This window comes from Entelurus aequoreus, linkage group LG13 (assembly GCF_033978785.1).
Source record: "Entelurus aequoreus isolate RoL-2023_Sb linkage group LG13, RoL_Eaeq_v1.1, whole genome shotgun sequence".
Lineage (NCBI taxonomy): Eukaryota > Metazoa > Chordata > Actinopteri > Syngnathiformes > Syngnathidae > Entelurus > Entelurus aequoreus.
Genome location: NC_084743.1, coordinates 44,379,927 through 44,401,698, shown reverse-complemented (window position 1 = coordinate 44,401,698; position 21,772 = coordinate 44,379,927). Strand labels below are relative to the sequence as shown.

The 21,772-nt window shown below is 43.1% G+C and overlaps 1 protein-coding gene across 1 annotated transcript; it reads right to left on the bottom strand.

Moving 5' to 3' along the window:
* Positions 1 to 16,189: 16,189 nt before the first annotated feature.
* LOC133663018 (uncharacterized protein K02A2.6-like) lies at positions 16,190 to 20,095 on the bottom strand. The gene has a single exon (XM_062067200.1). It carries the CDS (start codon positions 20,093 to 20,095, stop codon positions 16,190 to 16,192), a length of 3,906 nt encoding a protein of 1,301 aa, XP_061923184.1.
* Positions 20,096 to 21,772: the final 1,677 nt, after the last annotated feature.

Sequence of the window (21,772 nt, the reverse complement as noted above, 5' to 3'; positions counted from 1 at the left end):
TATTTTATATTGTTTTTTATATTGGTTTTATATGTAATTGTTTTTTCTTTTTATTCAGTCATTGGTGGAGCTAAGGATAATATTTGAATATTGTTTGTAATATTGTTGTGCAGCACTTTGGAAACATGTTGTTGTTTAAATGTGCTATATAAATAAAGTGGATTGGATTGTCACACCTGCCAGCTTGTCCCAACACGCATTTACCTCTGTGAACAAGTCATTACCTGTGGTTGTCTCTTTAATTGACTGCATCAGAGCTCTCATCCAAAGTTAGCGAAAAACAGTCAATGTCTCCGGGCATTATCAGCGCAACAAAGTCCAATAAGCACTCCTTAATAAACTCTCCGTCAGAAAACGCCTTACTTTTTCTGGCGCTTTTGTGAGAAATGACGAAACTTGTCCTGACGGCTGCATCTCTGGGGGTGTGAAATATGGCACAAAGTCCTTGTTGGCTTTGCAGTTTTACCATCAACGCATCAGCCTCCCTTGCGCGCGCTTCATCAGACACATTCCGGTATTTTCCCTCGTGTTTCTTCGTGTAGTGGCGATTAAAATGATATTTAAACACAGCAACCTGTGTACCACACATTAAGCACACGGCTTTACCATTAATTTATGTAAAGGAATACTTGGCAGTCCATGTCTTGTTGGAAACACGCCATTCCTCATCAACTTTTCTTTTTTTAGCGTCTCATCACTTGTCTCTATGCACCTTCACTCACAGGTTCCCCCCGGACATACGGCATAAATAACACATTTCAAAATAAAAGCAGCACAGTTGTATTGCGCGCACGACATAGATGTTTTTTAAACTTTATTTTGTAATTTGTAATTGCGCCGTTCAATTCACTCACAATCGCACACGCGGAAGTAATACAAATAACGCTTTTCAAAACAAAAGCAGCACCGTTGTATTGCACACTCGACATAGATACTTTTTGAAATTTATTTTGTAATTTATGATTGGCCTCACGCGGGCCGGACAGGGATGCACAAAGGGCCGGATGCGGCCCGCGGGCCGTACAATGCCCAGGTCTGTCATAGACCGTAAAAAAATGCCCCCAACGCAGTAACACATCAAATGACTGGCTAAGAGCGGTGTCAGATACAAATCTGCTTATCATTGGTTAAAAAGGTAAACAAGGGTCCAACGTTCCCTCTAAGGTGCGCGCCTGCGCAATGGCGCACCGCTCACGCGTCATATGCGCACAGCAAATTAATGCCGCGCAGGAAATCAAAAATCCCATCTGAACTTTAAACAAAATAAACACATTACAATGTATTCTGTATGATTTTGCAATGCAACTCTGTGAGTGACAGGTGACAACAAGAGTGGCCCCAATGAATAAAACAATCTTTGTCAACACAGTTCAATTATCGTCTGTCGAGACGCTTTATGGACAGGAATTCCATCAATCACTTTATTGAGCAAAACTGTTTGTAACCACACCAAAAACATGAGTAAAAAAAACTTTTATCTATAAAAACTGGTAATTTTCTGCCATACAAACCAGGCTTAAACCAACGTTATCATCCGTCATATCAACAGAAGCCGCTCGCTCGCTCACCTGCACCAACACATGCACCCATGGCACTTAGCCAGTGCTGCGTTTATGGCCACACAAAAAGTCGGACAACCCCAACGCCACACTGATTCCTCAATCAGATGTGTGCTCATTTTACTGCCATTTATTAAGAAATATAAGGATATTATTCATGAAATATTGTCACTAGATTTCATAAATGCTAATAAAAAGATGTATTTTACAGACAGAAAGTTACAGGAACTAAATGTAATCTCTAAAAGGGGTAACATTTCTTTTAAAGGCAGGACCCGCAGCCAGACATACAATACTAGCACATAGGTCATGAAAAACATGTTTTTTTGTTATTGTCATTGTAAGAGGGCAAAATCACTTATATCAGAAAATTATTTTAATAAAACATTTAAATTGTTATGATGTCAGGTTTGGGACAGGTGTGACGCTGGTGTGGCCACAGTGTGCACGTCTGATGTCGCTCACATTTTTAAAAAATTATATATGTTACCTGTTAATTGTTGTTTACATTTAAGTCCACACATGTTATGCTTTGTGGCACTCTGCACTTGAAAAGATGAATCTCAGTGGTCACTTTTTGAACACCACAATGTATTGAATAAATACAAATACTGTTAACAAACACTTGACTTTAATATTTTTTCCTATTCAGCCACACAAACATCATCTTTAAACCACTCAAAATTGTACTATAAATAAGAGTATACCAGAGTCCTATGTACACCATAGTAATTTATTGATATGCCGCATAATGTCCTCCTTTTTGGTGTCATATGCCGCAAATTGTCCTCCTTTTTGGTGTCATGGAAATGTTTACCCTAATTGGGGGACATTTAGCTTTAAAGTTGTTACTATAAAGTTGTTAAAAAAACACCAACCTTGTGTGCGGAGAATGTTTACCTTTTAAGTGGCTGTCTATTTTAGCATAGATACAAGCCAATATAATCTGATACTTGTTTTTTTTGCTGATCTTGGACTGATGTCAATACTGGATCGGGACACCCCAAGTGTGTATAACACTCTGACTACTAGTAACAATTAGTTCTGCTTATAGTTAGTGCTTATTTATTTCCATCCAGTTTATTTAGAATAGCCCCTTGAGATGTAGCATCTCCTTTTCAAGAGGGTCCCTACACACATACACTTATGCAAACAGCAGCATAATAGTCTGGTTACAGAGTGTTAAAAAGTGCACACAGTGACTTCCTGTTCAGTGCAAAGTAAGTTTAAAGAACATTAATAGGACTTCCTTTAAGAAAGAAATGTCTCCCGTAAGGCATTGCACTGGTTTAGCTCAGTGGTTACTTCGCCTAGTAACAATTCATTTCAAATTCGCTGCTTCTCAATCCCTACCTGGGATCAAACCACGGGTGATGTCCAGTGTTTTTGTTTGTTTTTAATATGATACAGCCAGGAAGGAAAGTCACTATTGTTTTATATATTCATCTGAATTAGTCAGTATACTCTAATACAGTGGTCACCAACATTTCCAGCCCAATAAAATGCAATGACATCATCAATGAACTTTCAACAATGGATCCTTGAGCAATATGATATGATATGAGCATGAATCATAAATGCTTTAATGATGTGTACTCATTTGTATACTCTAGCCTTTAAATAGACTCCCTTTTTAGACCAGTTGATCTGCCGTTTCTTTTCTTTTCTTTTCTACTCTGCTCCAGGGTGGACCGCTAGCCTGTTCATCGGATGGGGACATCTCTACGCTGCTGACCCGTCTCCGCTCGGGATGGTTCCTGCTGGCCCCACCATGGACTCGGTCTCCCCTAGAGGGGGGCGGGGGGTGGGGGGGGGGGGGGTTACCCACATATGCGGTCCTCTCCAAGGTTTCTCATAGTCATTCACATTGACGTCCCACTGGGGTGTGTTTTCCTTGCCCGTATGTGGGCTCTGTACCGAGGATGTCGTTGTGGCTTGTACAGCCCTTTGAGACACTTGTGATTTAGGGCTATATAAATAAACATTGATTGATTGATTGATTTTGTAGTGTGGAATGTTAGAAATGGCTTGATCAACTGAAATTACTCAAGAGAAAAATAATAGGCAGGAAAAACACTAACTTATTTGTTATTAACCACCAGGAATGGACATATGCCGTCTTTATTTAATTTGAAGTGGAGTTGGAGTTATTTTTTGTGGGACACCTAGTGGCCACAACAATTAATTGAGTTAAGCTCATGATTCAATAAGTTGAATGTTGCGGACACATTTGTTACAGGACACTTTTTAATAGGTTTATGCATTGGAGACTTTGTATCTGTAAGTACAGTAGTATGACCCTACAATTATTTGATACTTGTTTATATTGACAAATTACTTGTTTTAGACTGGAATAATTTTCCATTAAAGACACTTATTAACTATGTGTAGCTTGTGTGCTATTGTGTGCTTAGCTGTTGTGTAACTGCTTGCTCTGTAGCCTATAGCCTACCATGTTTACCTTTTGAAAATGACCAACCTCATGTGCTTATTGGGGCACATTTAGCTTTTGACGGACTGTTTAGTTTTGCATAAGTAAACGCGCTGCAGGAAAACTTGTATCAGAACGCCTACTATATATTAAACATTTTAGATGCAAGCCAAGTAATCCGATACATTTTTTATTGTTTTTGCTGGTATCAGATCGGTATCCAATATCAATATCAGATCGGGACACTTCGAGTCAATATACTAAGCTATTAGAACAACCACATAGCTTAGATAATCTAGCATCATTGTTTCCTATAAAGTTGTTAAAAAAACACCAACCTTGTGTGCTGAGGATGTTTACCTTTTAAGTGGCTGTCTATTTTAGCTTATATACAAGCCAATATAATCTGATACTTGTTTTTTTTGCTGATCTTGGACTGATGTCACTACTGGATCGGGACACCCCAAGTGTGTATAACACTCTGACTACTAGTAACAATTAAGTTAAAGTGCTTATTTATTTCCATCCAGTTTATTAAGAATAGCCCCTTGAGATGTAGCAGTGACGTGCAGTCACTGGAGGCAGGTGAGGCAGGAAAGATCGGGAAAGAAAAAAAATGTAAAAAGAAAAGAAAATAATTAAATTGTTATATGTATCCAGTGATTATACTATAAAGTTATTTTCCATTTAACTTCACCAGTTTTAGATAATTTTTATTCAAAATTGCTGAATTTTCACATTTGCCGTTCAAATACTGAGAAGAGACGGTGCGGTGATCTGCAGCCAGTTGAGGCACGTCACTGCGTTGTGCCTCAACATGGATTGTGGACTTGGCTAACTGCTGGCCTGCTGTGCAGTGAGACCGTATTGCTATATGAATTATATTATACATTTCCATAGTTTAGTTAGCTGAGGTATATAATGTACAGTGTATTTTGTCAACAACTATATGTCTGTAAGAATTTCTTGTCCTGAGCGATCATAAAACTGCTGCAAAGACGCACTGGCTGAGGCTCGCAGTAATCCCGCCTCCTGGTGGTAGAGAATGCACCCCCTGACGGGAGTGTTGTATCAGCTAAAGCCCCCACTTAAACTTTCCACATGCAAGATTGAATCTATTTAAAAAGTTATTTAATAAGAAGCCAAAAAGTGCAAAAACAATAATGTTCGTGTTGGAGGAGTTGTGAATGACTGCAAGGCCACAACATTAGGTACACCTGCAGACTGCAGCACGGATTTCATATTTCATTCATATATATATATATATATATATATATATATATATATATATATATATATATATATATATATATATATATATATATATATATATATATATATATATATATATATATATATATATATATATATATTAGGGGTGTGGGAAAAAATCAATTCGAATTCGAATCGCGATTCTCACGTTGTGCGATTCAGAATCGATTCTCATTTTTAAAAAATCGATTTTTTTTTTTCATCCATCCATCCATCCATCTTCTTCCGCTTATCCGAGGTCGGGTCGCGGGGGAAGCAGCCTAAGCAGGGAAGCCCAGACCTTTCTCTCCCCAGCCACTTCGTCCAGCTCCTCCCGGGGGATCCCGAGGCGTTCCCAGGCCAGCCGGGAGACATAGTCTTCCCAACGTGTCCTGGGTCTTCCCTGTGGCCTCCTACCGGTTGGACGTGCCCTAAACACCTCCCGAGGGAGGCGTTCGGGTGGCATCCTGACCAGTTGCCCGAACCACCTCATCTGGCTCCCCTCGATGTGGAGGAGCAGTGGCTTTACTTTGAGCTCCCCCCGGATGGCAGAGTTTCTCACCCTATCTCTAAGGGAGAGCCCCGCCACCCGGCGGAGGAAACTCATTTCGGCCGCCTGTACCCGTGATCCTGTCCTTTCGGTCATGACCCAAAGCTCATGACCATAGGTGAGGATGGGAACGTAGATCGACCGGTAAATTGAGAGCTTTGCCTTCCGGCTCAGCTCCTTCTTCACCACAACGGATCGATACAGCGTCCGCATTACTGAAGACGCCGCACCGATCCGCCTGTCGATCTCACGATCCACTTTTCCCTCACTCGTGAACAAGACTCCTAGGTACTTGAACTCCTCCACTTGGGGCAGGGTCTCCTCCCCAACCCGGAGATGGCACTCCACCCTTTTCAGGGCGAGAACCATGGACTCTGACTTGGAGGTGCTGATTCTCATCCCAGTCGCTTCACACTCGGCTGCGAACCGATCCAGTGAGAGCTGAAGATCCTGGCCAGATGAAGCCACCAGGACCACATCATCTGCAAAAAGCAGAGACCTAATCCTGCAGCCACCAAACCGGATCCCCTCAACGCCTTGACTGCGCCTAGAAATTCTGTCCATAAAAGTTATGAACAGAATCGGTGACAAAGGGCAGCCTTGGCGGAGTCCAACCCTCACTGGCAACGTGTCCGACTTACTGCCGGCAATGCGGACCAAGCTCTGACACTGATCGTACAGGGAGCGGACAGCCACAATCAGACAGTCCGATACCCCATACTCTCTGAGCACTACCCACAGGACCTCTCGAGGGACACGGTCGAATGCCTTCTCCAAGTCCACAAAGCACATGTAGACTGGTTGGGCAAACTCCCATGCACCCTCAAGGACCCTGCCGAGAGTATAGAGCTGGTCCACAGTTCCACGACCAGGACGAAAACCACACTGTTCCTCCTGAATCCGAGGTTCGACTATCCGGCGTAGCCTCCTCTCCAGTACACCTGAATAGAACTTTCCGGGAAGGCTGAAGAGTGTGATCCCACGATAGTTGGAACACACCCTCCGGTTCCCCTTCTTAAAGAGAGGAACCACCACCCCGGTCTGCCAATGCAGAGGTACCTTCCCCGATGTCCACGCAATGCTGCAGAGTCTTGTCAACCAAGACAGCCCCACAGCATCCAGAGCCTTAAGGAACTCCAGGCGGATCTCATCCACCCCCGGGGCCTTGCCACCGAGGAGTTTTTTAACTAACTCAGCGACTTCAGCCCCAGAAAGAGTAGAGCCCACCACAGATTCCCCAGGAACTCATAGGAAGACGTGTTGGTGGGATTGAGGAGGTCTTCGAAGTATTCCCTCCACCGATCCACACCATCCGCACCATACACGGTGTTGACAGTGCACTGCTTCCCCTTCCCGAGGCGGTGGATGGTGGTCCAGAATCGCTTTGAAGCCGTCCGGAAGTCGTTTTCCATGGCCTCGCCGAACTCCTCCCATGTCCGAGTTTTTGCCTCCGTGACCGCTGAAGCCGCACACCGCTTGGCCTGTCGGTACCTGTCCGCTGCCTCCGGAGTCCTATGAGCCAAAAGAACCCGATAGGACTCCTTCTTCAGCTTGACGGCATCCCTCACCGCCGGTGTCCACCTTGCGGCCACAGCTCCAATAAGCCACCTCGACAATAGAGGCGCGGAACATGGTCCACTCGGACTCAATGACATGTTCAAAGTTCTTCCGGAGGTGGGAATTGAAACTCTCTCTGACAGGAGACTCTGCCAGACGTTCCCAGCAGAACCTCACAATGCGTTTGGGCCTGCCAGGTCTGTCCGGCATCCTCCCCCACCATCGCAGTCAACTCACCACCAGGTGGTGATCGATAGAAAGCTCCGCCCCTCTCTTCACCCGAGTGTCCAAAACATGAGGCCGCAAATCCGATGACACAACTACAAAGTCGATCATGGAACTGCGGCCTAGGGTGTCCTGGTGCCAAGTGCACATATGGACACCCTTATGCTTGAACATGGTGTTCGTTATGGACAATCTGTGACAAGCACAAAAGTCCGAAAACAAAACACCACTCGGGTTCAGATCCGGGCGGCCATACTTCCCAATCACGCCTCTCCAGGTTTCACTGTCGCTGCCAACATGAGCGTTGAAGTCACCCAGTAGGACAAGGGAATCACCCGGGGGAGCACTTTCCAGTACTCCCTCGAGTGTATCCAAAAAGGGTGGGTACTCTGAACTGCTGTTTGGTGCGTAAGCACAAACAACAGTCAGGACCCGTCCCCCCACCCGAAGGCGGAGGGAGGCTAACCCTCTCGTCCACCGGGTTGAACTCCAACGTGCAGGCCCTGAGCCGGGGGGCAACAAGAATTGCTACCCCAGCTCGTCGCCTCTCACTGTGTGCAACGCCAATGTGGAAGAGAGTCCAGCCCCTCTCAAGAGAAATAGTTCCAGAGCCCTTGCTGTGCGTCGAGGTGAGTCCGACTATATCCAGCCGGAACTTCTCTACCTCGCACACAAGCTCAGGCTCCTTCCCCCCCAGCGAGGTGACGTTCCACGTCCCAAGAGCTAGCTTATGTAGCCGAGGATCGGACCACCAAGTGCCCTGCCTTCGGCTGCCGCCCAGCTCACAATGCATCCGACCTCTATGGCCCCTTCCATGAGTGGTAAGCCCATTGGAGGGGGGACCCATGTTGCCTCTTCGGGCTGTGCCCGGCCGGGCCCCATGGGGACAGGCCCGGCCACCAGGCGCTCGCCATCGTGCCCCAACTCCGGGCCTGGCTCCAGAGGGGGGCCCCGGTGACCCGCGTCCGGGCGGAGGAAATCTGAATCCTTGTTGTTTCATTCCCATAGAAGTCTTCGATTTTTTATTTTATTTTTTTAAATTATTTTTTTTATTATTATTATTATTTTATTTTTTTTAATTAATCAATCCAACAAAACAATACACAGCAATACCATAACAATGCAATCCAATTCCAAAACCAAACCCAGTGTTGGGTTAGTTACTGAAAACCAGTAACTAGTTACAATTACTAGTTACTTAATTTCAAAAGTAACTCAGTTACTAACTCAGTTACTTACACCAAAAAGTAATGCGCTACTGTGAAAAGTAACTATTTAGTTACTTCTTTTTTTCTTCTTTTTTTTTTTTTAAAGCTCCCATTAATGCCCTTTTAGCCTTCATTTCAGTACTGTTATTGCACTGGAGAATAATACAATCTGTTGATCAACTTGACATGCATTTTTATTTTCATTTTAACATAATTAATGAAAAACAGTGCAACATAAAAAGGCATTTCTCCTTTCTTTAAATTTGGACTAATGACCATTAATAAAAAACAAGTTAAAGTGCAACATAAGAAGGCACATCATCTTCCTTGAAACATAGATAGTGAAATAAAGCCTGACATCTGGAGTGATGCTGCTGTCTTCCACACTTGGAGTCATGGATGGTAGAATCCTTGTTTTCAGTGGCAGGATCATTGACACAGATGGTGAAGTTTCAGTGCTCAGTAGAGATGTAACACTTTTGAGGGGTTGAAGCACCTGGAGGACCTCCTATGCCACTCTCACATCATCATCAGACAGGTTGATGATGTCTTTGACATTTGTCTGCAGGGTGTTGTGGGTCAATGCAGAATATATAGCTGCCTGCTGCTCCAACATATCATAAGTGGAGTTCCACCTCCTTATGACATCATGTATGAGCTTTATGAGTAGGCAGCTTTAGCATTTCTTGCTTTGTCTTAAGCACATGAGCAGCTGTTGTGCTTTGGTGGAAGTAGGTAACCTCCTTCCTGATCCTCCCAAGGAGGCGATCCATCCTATTAACTGAGATGTGATGCCAAATTCACTACTTGCACTACCTGTGGTCCCAGTCCTGCCTCATTCACTGCAATTATTTGATTTTTGGCATTATCACGTGACTTGGATATTTTTATCCTCCATTCCTCCACTGCTTCTGTCAGTACTTGCGCAAGGTGACTCTCGTACAGGGGGCGTGTCTTCTCATCTGCCAGTCTGCTGTGATGAAGTGAGCGCTTATCGTCACATAGTTTCCCTGGACGTGCACCAGTCTGTCGTGTGCGCAACAGATGATGCTCTGGATAGTTAATCCACAACTTTTTTCTTCTCCTGCTCATAAAGATCTGGCACAATCTTATCGCTGAAGTGGTTGCGCGACGGGATGTCGTAACGTGGCTCAAGCACGTTCAGTATGTGCTTAAAAGCCTCGTCTTGCACAACGGAGTCTGCACCTATAAACACACCGATTAAATGGCGCGGGGCGTTCAAGCTCCTCCGTTACTCCGCTCGCCATGACCACGCTGTGTGTGGACTGAACGTGCATGCGAACAACCTTTTTGTTTTGTTTCATATATCAAACCGCGGATCACGTGTGTGCCGAACCGAAGACACGCCCCTCCCCCCCCACACTCCCCCACACCCACAGCCACACCCAGACACACACCTCTTTTTTTCTCTCCAGCGTGTGACAGAGGAAGATTCAGAAGAAAGACACCGCAGCGCTTCTGTTTCTAGCCGATACTACATAAAAAATAACGTAAAGTAACGCAGTAGCGCATCATGTAGTAACGGTAACTGAGTTACTGAATACAAAAAAATAACGCGTTAGATTACTAGTTAACGGCGAAACTAACGGCGTTACAGTTACTTTGTAACACGTTAGTCCCAACACTGACCAAACCCGACACAGCAACACTCAGAACTGCAATAAACAGAGCAATTGAGAGGAGACACAAACACGACACAGAACAAACCAAAAGTAGTGAAACAAAAATGAATATTATCAACAACAGTATCAATATTAGTTACAATTTCAACATAGCAGTGATTAAAAATCCCTCATTGACATTATCATTAGACATTTATACAATTTAAAAAAAAAAGAACAATAGTGTCACAGTGGCTTACACTTGCATCGCATCTCATAAGCTTGACAACACACTGTGTCCAATATTTTCACAAAGATAAAATAAGTCATATTTTTGGTTCATTTAATAGTTAAAACAAATTTACATTATTGCAATCAGTTGATAAAACATTGTCCTTTACAATTATAAAAGCTTTTTACAAAAATTTACTACTCTGCTTGCATGTCAGCAGACTGGGGTAGATCCTGCTGAAATCCTATGTATTGAATGAATAGAGAATCGTTTTGAATCAGGAAAATATCGTTTTTCAATCGAGAATCGTGTTGAATTAAAAAAAAAAAAATCGATTTTGAATCGAATCGTGACCCCAAGAATCGATATTGAATCATGAAATACTTAGTAAAGTTAGTCTTTTTGCTTGTAAAACTTTTTTTTATAGTGTAAATTGATGGAAATGATGTGTTCCGTTTGGTATGGTAGTTATACTGTAGCATTTTGTTTCAGACATGAACAAATTATATTAAGTAACATTACAGTGTTACATTTTCAAGTAGATAATAGTTAATAAAATCATTAAATAATTAATTGAATTATGGAAAAATTAACAAGATAGTGAACAATAATAAAATAATTAAATGATTAAATACATCTTTGAAATATGAAATAATGAATACAATAATAAAATAAATGATTCAATAATAAAATTACAATAAATACATTAACGACACATTTAATAACACTTGTATGTATTTAATTCGAATTTTAATTAATTAATGACACATTCAAGTAATTATTTAAATATTTATTTATTTAATTCTGTCCTATTTGACCCTCTATAAAAGGGTTGCAATGTAGAGATAGCTTATGCAATATTACATCCATCCATCCATCCATTTTCTCCCGCTTGTCCCTTTCGGGGTTGCGTTCCTCCTTGTTTTTTAGCTGCATTACTGCTACGCTTTAACCAAGCCTCCATTGTTTTCTACATCGATAGTTGATTGACAGTTGGTGCCATGTGGCACCGCCAGGTAGGGTCAAACCATCATGGACCATGGGGGAAACTCTGGGTTTATGGTAATGAATGGAATAGCCTACTTGATTTGATGTTCAGTTTATGAACTTACATTCATATTTTGTTGAAGTATTATTCAATAAATATATTTATAAAGGATTTTTGAATTGTTGCTATTTTTAGAATATTTAAAAAAAATCTCACGTACCCCTTGGCATACCTTGAAGCATACGCGCACCCCCATTTGAGAACCACTGCTCTAATACAGTGGTCACCAATCTTTCGAGCCCAATAAAATGCAATTACATCATCACTGAACTTTCAACAATGGATTCTTGAGCAATGGCCCTATGCCAATACTGATCCGATATGATATGAGTGTAAATGGCAGCAAATTTTGTTCATGAGAAAAATGCAGTTCTGTCATGTTACGTTTTTTTTTGTGCCTTTATTTTGAAGAGCCCACTCTTATTCTGTTACTTCCTTTAATGCTGATCAGAATCAGAATCAGAATCAGAATAGTTTTATTGCCATTGTTTGAGAACGGGTTCACAAACTAGGAATTGTTCTTGGTGCAAACGTGCGACATAAAACACATATAACACATATTTGGTAATAAAAAGAGCTGTAACTGAGCTATCAGATAGACTTAGAAGGAATTCAAGGAATTCAAGGAGCTGCTGTTAGGAGTTATTGTTCATTTGCCTGATGGCCGAGGGGAAACAACTGTTCAGGTGGCGGGAGGTGTGGGTCTGGATGGAGCGTAGTCTCCTGCCTGAGGGGAGAGGGGAGAATAGTGTGTGTCCAGGGTGAGAAGAGTCAGCTGTGATCCGACCCACACGCCTCCTGGTCCTGGAGGAGAACAAGTCCTGGAGGGATGAGAGCTTGCAGCCAATCACCTTCTCAGCAGCACGTACGATGCGCTGCAGTCTATTCTTATCCTGGACTGTGGCGCCGGGGAACCACACTGTGATGGAGGAGGTCAGGATGGACTCTATGATGGCTGAGTAAAACTGCACCAGCATCTCGGTCAGCACCTTAAGTTTCCTCAGCTGCCGCAGGAAGTACATCCTCTGCTGGGCCTTCTTGATGAGGGAGCTGATGGTCAGCTCCCACTTGAGGTCCTGGGTGATGGTGGTGCCCAAGAAACGGTCCACAATGGGGACGGGGGTGGGAGAGTCAATCAGGGTGAGGGGGGATCGTGGGGCTGTGACTTTCCTGAAGTCCATGATCATCTCCACTGTTTTCTGGGCGTTCAGCTCCAGGTTGTTGAGGCTGCACCAGCACGTCAGCCGGTCCACCTCTCTCCTGTAGGCGGACTCATCGCCATTCGAGATGAGCCCGATGAGGGTGGTGTCATCCGCAAACTTGAGCAGTTTTACAGATTGGTGACTGGAGGTGCAGCAGTTTGTATACAGGGAGAAGAGCCAGGGGGAGAGTACACAGCCCTGAGGAGTACCAGTGTTTGTGGTTCGACTGTCCGAGACAATCTTCCCCAGCCGTACGTGCTGTCTTCGGTCTGTCAGGAAGTCATTAATCCAACTGCAGAGGGAGTCGGGCACGCTGAGCTGGTAGAGCTTGTCTCGTAGCAGTCCAGGGAGGATGGTGTTGAAGGCAGAGCTGAAGTCCACAAACAGGATCCTAGCGTAGGTTCCTGGGGAGTCCAGATGCTCCAGGATGAAGTGGAGGGCCAGGTTCACTGCATCATCCACAGACCTGTTGGCTCTGTAGGCGAACTGCAGTGGGTCCAGGAGGGGGGCGGTGATGTCCTTGTGGTGGGGCAGGACCAAGCGCTCAAAGGACTTCATGACCACAGACGTCAGCGCGACAGGCCTGTAGTCATTTAGTCCTGTGATCCGTGCTTTCTTGGGGACAGGGACAATGGTAGAGGTCTTAAAGCAGGACGGCACGCGGCATAGCTCCAGAGAGGTGTTAAAAATGTCAGTGAAGACAGGAGCCAGCTGGTCCGCACAGTGTCTGAGAGTGGAGGGGGAGACACCATCCGGCCCGGGGGCCTTCCGCATATTCAGCTTCAAGAACTGCCGGCGTACATCCTCTTCTTTGATGGAGAGGGTCTTTACAGTCTTATGATGTTTTTGGAGTCCTGTGATGTCATTGGAGTCCTTTGAGTCCTTTAACTCCTTTAATGAAGTGCTGGCATTGGTGGGGAGGGTGATGGTGGGGGGAGCATGGCTTTGATGAGCTGAAGGCCGTTCATGACGACAGTAATGTGTGTTGAGGCCCTGAGCGAGAGTCCGGTCATTCAGGGCCTGGGGGGTTTTGGGCTTATAGTTCGTAAGGGCCCTTAGACCTCTCAAAACTGCCGCAGAATCATTGGAGCGGAACTGTTCCTGTAGACGGTTAGAGTACACAGATTTAGCTTTCTCCACTTCCCTGGTGAAGTGGTACTTCGCTTCTCTGTATGTACTTCGGTCCCCGCTTCTCCATGCAGCCTCCTTCTTCTTGCGCAGCTGTCGGAGCTTGGGTGTGAACCAGGGCTTGTCGTTGTTATAACAAACCCTGGTGCGCGTTGGAATGATGCGCGCCTCATTGAACTGTATGTATGAGGTCACAGTGTCCGTATACTCGTCCAGATTGTTCGTGGCCGCTCCAAATGCCTCCCAGTCTGTCGTTTCCCAACAAGCACGCAACTCGTCCACAGACTCGGCTGTGAAACACTTAATGTTCCTCATAACAGGTTTATGATGCTTGACTTCCTGCCGCCGTTCCGTCTAACAGACGTTACTCCAGGACTGGTAAAACACGGTGACAAAAATATATTTCTCCTATTCTGTGTGAACATTTGTGAGAGGTTATTTTATTGTGCCTCGTGTTTGTGTTGTTTATATGTCACAATTAAGGAGAGTCACTACGAGCTGTGTGTGGAAGCTAGACTAACTAGCTGAGCAAACTTAGCTCTGTCACGCCAAATTTCTTCCCCCTACAAACCCCCCCCCCCATTTACTTCCGGGGTCATTTCCTCTTACGTCATTTCTTCTTACGTCAGCACTTCGGCTTTGACTGCCCGTCGCTGGAAGGATACTTGTTTTTATATTATTTTTTTATTTTTTATAATATAGCGTTAACAAAACGTCTGTATTAATCGTACAAATTAATTTGAGGATATTCCTGACTGCACATTTGACTCGTGGACATATGCGGAAATGAATAACAGTGTACAATAAGTTAATTCATTATCAATCAACATTATCAAACTTTATTAAAACTAAATGTATTCGTTAAATTCAGTTTTTTTTAGTTCTCTGTGTAATTGAACTAAATTAAAATGACATGTGAACTTAAATTTTTTTAGTTTCATTCGTTGTTTTTACGTCAGCACTCATGTTAATCGATTTCTTCAGATTCCAGCAGCTGTCAAAGACGAAGTATCCTTCCAGCGACAGTCAAAGCCGAAGTGCTATCGATCGCTGTCAATGACGTAAGAGGAAATGACGTAAGTAAGAGGAAATGACGTAAGAGGAAATGACCCCGGAAGTAAATGGGGGGGGGGATGTTTTTGAAGGGGGAAGAAATTTGGCGTGACAACTCCCTTGGAAGCGGAAGGAGGTAGGAGGAGACTAATGGTTTTATTTATTGTAAAACTAAGTGGTTCATTTTGTTTATCAAATCGAGAACAGAGAATGCTGAAAAACGCTATAAGAACTACAAAAACAAGTTGACCAATATATTGAGACAAGAAAAAAGGGAATATTACAAAAGAATGTTGCATAAAAATAAAAATAACATAAAGGCTACATGGAATATTTTGAATAAAGCAAAGGGAATAGGACAAGGCGAACAGAATTACCTAGATATTTAAAGATAATATGTAAATTGAAAACAAAGATGAAATTGTCAATGAATTAAATAAATTCTTTGTAAATGTAGGACCTAGCTTAGCAAACAAAATACCAAGAGCTAATGATCAATCAGGGGATGTCTAAAAAGGGAAAATAGGGTTATGCAGTCAATGTTTCTTAGTGAGATGACTTTAAAATCTTAGCCGATAATATTAAAGAGGAAATGGTTAAACTAAAATTATGGTTTGATGTAAATAAATTATCTTTAAACTTGAAAAAGACTAAATTTATAGTATTCAGTAATAAAAGAAAGATAGAAGTTAGTTTATCCATAAACAATGTGAAAATTGAGAAGTTGTCTGAAATCAGATTTCTTGGGGTCATTTTAGATGAAAAGTTGACATGGAAAGCTCATATATTGCATGTGAAAAATAAGGTATCTAAAAGCTTATTTATTTTGAACAAGGTTAAATAATACAATGAGAATGTAATTGTAATAAAGTGACATGCTTCTTATAATGCTCAACTCGAACTTTTAATGAAGCCCAGCACACTGATACAACATACACAGCTGTTAGCTCTACTGCTGTCAAAACACTGCTGGTCCCGTTGCCTAGGACCTTGCCTGAACCCCTAGTGGTGGTCACGGTGCTGCCTGAACAAAAAGGCACATTAACATTACAACATTCCCTCCACCCATAGTCCAGTCAATTATCCATACTCCCCTCTTAGTGTAATACACAACCCCCAGAAATCACTGAGTCTGTATGAGAACATAGTCCTTAAGATATGATGGAGGTTTCCTTTGGCGAGCAGTGTCCCTGACTCCCACTTCTGCATCCTGTGCTTGATCACCTGGTTCCTGCTCATCGGGTTCCTGATCAACTAGTTCCTTATCAACTGCTCCTGGTGGTGCTGAATGGAAATCCTCTGGAAAACTGTCCTCTGATGTGTCACGAAGAGTTTCCTTCTGATCATAACGTGGACGGCTCTGATCCTGATGTCTTCTCACCAGCTTGCCATCTTGAGTTTTTGCTGTCCAAGACACTGGACCAGTCCTCTCCACGAGTCTCGCCTGAATCCATTTCTGGCCCGCATATCCTCGTATGTATACGGCCTCACAGTCTGTGAACACTCGGTCCCTGGCCCTTTTGTCATGGTTCTGTTTTTGTTTTGCCTGGTTTGAGCCCACTTTGTCTGACAGTGCTGGCCGGACCATGTCCAGCTGCGTTCGCAATCTCCTGTTCATTAGCAGCTCCGCAGGCGTAATGCCGGTTGTAGTCTGAGGGGTTGATCTGTATTTAAACAGGAACCTAGACACCTTTGTTTCCACACTTCCATCCCCCATCTTCTTGATGGCTTCCTTGAAGACCCGTACAGCGCGCTCCGCACAGCCATATGAGGATGGATGATATGGGGCTGTTGTCACATGTTTTACGCCATTTTTTCTGAGGAAATTTTCAAACTCTGCACTGACCAGACTTGGCCCATGGTCTGTAACCAGACTTGCTGGGATGCCATGAGTGGCAAATATGCTTCTCAATTTCTCAATAGTTATTGAGGAGGTTATGGACTGCATTGGGATGATTTCCATCCATTTGGAGTAAGCATCGATGACAATCAAAAACATTTTTCCCAGAATGGGCCCGCAAAAATCCAAATGTAGTCTCATCCATGGCTGATTTGGCCACTCCCAGGGATACAGCGGCGCGGCCGGAGGTGTGGCCTGGTTAGCTTGACATGTATGACATCTGCGCACTGCTGCCTCCAACTCCTCATCCATGTTGGGCCACCACACGTAACTCCGGGCTAGGGATTTCATCCTTGACACCCCTGGATGAGCTGCATGTAGCTCTTCCGTCATTACCTGCCGACCCCGAGGTGGTATTACCACCCTTGTCCCCCACAGAAGGCAGCCATCCTCCACACTCAGCTCATGCTGTCTTTTCATATACGGCTTCACTCGTGGATCAGCACATACCTTGGGCCAGGAACCATGTAACAGCCATTGTTGCACTCTGGACAATATTGGATTTCGTCTGGTCCAGTCCCGGATCTGCTTGGCTTGCAATGGTGTGCCATTCATGTGTTCCATCAGCACTATTACCTCTTCCTCGCGTGGTGTACTGCTGGGCATGACTGGCAATGGGAGTCGGCTTAAGGCATCAGCGTTCCCATGTTTCGAGCCTTCCTTGTATTCCAAGGTGTATTCATAAGCTGCCAAAAGCAAGGCCCACCTCTGCATTCTGGCTGCCGCCAACTGTGGAATGCTTTTGCTCTCACCCAAAAGACCCAGCAGCGGTTTGTGATCTGTGACGATGGTGCGATGCTTGCCGAAAAGGTATTGATGACATTTTTTTAGGCCAAACATGATGGCTAGTGCCTCCTTTTCCAATTGAGAGTAACCCCTCTCAGCCACTGTTAGTGAACGGGACATGTATCCAATGGGCTTCTCTAAACCATCTGGGAAACGGTGAGATAGAACGGCCCCCACACCGTATGGCGAAGCATCACAGGCCAAATAAAGTGGCTTTCCGTCATCAAAGTGTATCAATAGTTTATCAGATTGGAGACACTTTTTTGCTGCCTCGAATGCTCGACTCTGATTCGTCGTCCATTTCCACGCATTTCCCTTTCTCAACAGTTCGTGTAAAGGCTCCAAGATGGTGGATATGTTTGGCAAGAATCTGTGATAGTAATTTAGCATTCCAAGGAACGATTTCAACTGTGTCTGGTCAGTTGGCTGAGGAGCATTTACAATGGCTTCAACTTTATTCGCCACTGGATGGATGCCGTTGCAGTTAATTTTGTAACCGAGGTACACTACCTCGGGTGCCATGAACACACATTTGTGTCGTTGCAAGCGAAGGCCTGTAGCTGCAATTCTTTCAAGCACCTCTCCGAGATTTTTTAAATGGCTAGCATCATCCTTCCCTGTCACTAAGATGTCGTCCACTCTCACCACTACTTGAGGCAGTCCTTGCAATAGACCATCCATGGTGCGCTGGAAAATGCCTGGTGCCGAAGACACTCCATACGGCAATCTTGTGTACTGGTATAGTCCTCGATGTGTGTTTATTGTTGTGAACTTCTTTGAATCCTCATCTAACCTGAGTTGCTGGTAGGCTTGAGACATGTCCAATTTGGTAAATTTTTGTCCACCTCCTAATACTGCTAACAAGTCCTCTGTTTTCTGGATTGGGTAGTTATCTAATTTTGACACTGGGTTTACAGTGACTTTATAGTCCCCACAGATTCTAGTTGTTTTGTCCGGTTTTATGATGGGCACAATGGGGGCGGCCCACTCCGAAAAGTTCACGGGTTCAAGAATGCCTTCCTTCTCCAGCCTTACTAATTCAGCCTCAACTTTGTCTTTTAGTGCATATGGCAGTGGTCGAGCTTTGAAATATCTTGGCTTGGCATCTCGCTCAACATAGATTTTTGCTGAGGCCCCGACTAACGTGCCCAGTTCCTTCTTAAAAACATCCTCATGCCTCGTGAGTAGCTCATCTAAGTCCTGCTGCATACTTAACCTCAGGCTAAATACAGTGCTCCAATCTATTTTAATTGCTTTCAACCAATTTCTGCCCATGAGATTTGGGCCCTCTGGTAATTGTCTAGCCTGCCCTCTGTAGTTGACTTGCACTTGCAGTTTCCGTAACACTCCCACCTTGTCTTTGGTGTAGGTGTACAGTTTCACATGTGTGTGTTGGAGTCTTCCTCCCCCCATCTTTTGGTATGTGTCCTCAGTAATTATCGTCATGCCTGCTCCAGTGTCAATTTCAAATTCAACGTCATGTCCATTTATTTGTATGTGTTCTTTGTATGGTTCAACTTTCTCCTCCATAGTCAGGTTATAGAGTGTGTGTGCATATTCTACATTTTCAGTCTCATTTCCCAACCTGTAAGTTGCACCTGATGTTGGTCCTTCAGGTTTCCTTATCTGCCTGGCACTGCGACATTTTCTGGCCAAGTGCCCCCTCTTGTGGCCATTGTGGCAAATTGCATCAATGAACCGGCAGTCTATCGGCCCATGACTACCACCGCACCTGAAACAGCCACTCAGTGGGACGCGCCGATCTGCTCCTAGCTGGACTTTGTGGACCGTTCCTTCTGCCCCAGTTAGTTGCAAGTCCTCCAGGTCCTTGGAAGCTGTTTCCATCGATGTGGCCAAGTCAATGGCCCGTGCCAGAGTCAATTTTTCATCATCCTCAGACAACAAACGACATTGGATGCGATCTTTGTTGATACCACACACTAGTCTGTCTCTAAGCATGTCATCTAATGCAGTTCCAAATTTGCAATGTTCCGTGAGCCTCCTTAGCTCCGCAACAAACGAAGAAACAGACTGACCTTGTTGTCTCAATTTGGAATGAAATTTGAATCGTGCCACAATCAAACTGGGTGTTGGCGCAAAGTGATCCGTTAATTTCTGAAGCATCTCCATCAATGTCATGTCTGTATCCGCCGGCTTACCGGGCTGGCACAAATCCCGCAACACTGCATATACTTTGGCGCCACACGAACTCAGGAAAATTGCCTTCTGTTGTCCTTCGTCTGTGATTTTGTTAGCCACGAAGTAAAAATCCAGTCGTTCAGCATACTGTTGCCAATCATCCGTAGCTTGGTCAAACTCTGTTAAATTTCCAAACAACGCCATTGAAATCTTGATTTATCCTCGTCGCCAATGTAATAAAGTGACGTACTTCTTATAATGCTCAACTCGAACTTTTAATGAAGCCCAGCACACTGATACAACATACACAGCTGTTAGCTCTACTGCTGTCAAAACACTGCTGGTCCCGTTGCCTAGGACCCTGCCTGAACCCCTAGTGGTGGTCACGGTGCTGCCTGAACAAAAAGGCACATTAACATTACAACAGTAATATTGCTCAATTATTCTATCTTATTTCAATTATTGTGCAGAAATATGGGGAAATGCATATCACAGCAACATAATGCCTTTATTTCTTTCGCAGAAAAGAGCAATTCGTATAATTTTTACAGTAGGATATAAAGACCACACAAATGCACTCTTCATTAGGTCAGGATTATTAAAACTGAAAGACATGGTAGAATTGCATACTCTATAAGAGATGTTCAAAGCTAGAAATAAAGTTCTTCCGAAGGACTTACAAAAGTTACTGGTGTTCACATCTAAAGATGAGAACCACAGAAGGCCGTATGATTTTAAACTAAATAAGAGTGCCAACACATTTGAAGCAAATGTGCTTGTCTGTTGCTGGTGTGAAAGTATGGAATTCTCTAAAGAAAGACTTAAAAAGCTGCAAGAATATTTTTGAATTTAAAAAGAGTTACAAAAAAAGATAACTGTAATTATATCAAACTGATTTTGGATTTTGATTGGACGTGTCATTTTGAAAATGCTTGAACGAAAATTAAAAGTATTTTGGAGTTAGGGTGTTGGTAGAGGTAATAGTGATAAAGTCATCTAAAATTATTTGTGTTAAAAAAAGGGTCAGATAAATATAAGAATAGTATTCTTCCATCTATTCCTTTCTGAACATGGAAATGTATAAAAAAACAAAACAATGAAAGTGTCTATTGTATATGGCTTGTATATATGCATTTTCATGAAAGGAATAAAAAGAAATGACGAGGATGATGATGAACAAAGAAGACATCTATGTATGTCCAGACAATAAACCAATCTTACAAGGAAAAATCGGTATAACTGAGCAGCAATATTGAGCCAAGGTTGAACTCATGGCTCAACAGGAGGGATATGAATATCGTCATACAGAAGTACTATACTTCCTATAGTTTAATTCGTATCAAAAAATGTTTTAATTAAAAAATAAAATGTTGTATACAACATCTAGGCAAGGATTTGAATTAAACTAAATAAGAGTGAAGGAGAACATTATTGTCTGGTCATAGTAGATGCATTTTCAAAATGGGTAGAAATATTTCCTACAGGAAAAGCAGATGCGCTAATAGTAGCAAAAGCATTATGCAAAGATATAATAGCAAGATATGGTATAACTAAATCTATACAGTGACAATGGACCTTATTTTGTAAATCAATTGATCAAGAAAATAGAATTATTATTCCACATTGATATCAAAAATCACTGTGCTTATCATCCACAAAGCGCAGGATTAGTGAAAAGGACAAACAGGAATAAAATAAAAACAGATTCAAGAAATGTATAGAAGAAACAAAACGTCCATGAACAATGTATAGATTTAGTAAAAATGTACAGTACATGAACATTACAAGTACAACAAGACTCAGACCATTAGAAATAATATTTGAAAGACCTTATTAGCTACCAAAATTTTGAAAAATCAATGAAAAGAAAACATGAGCATT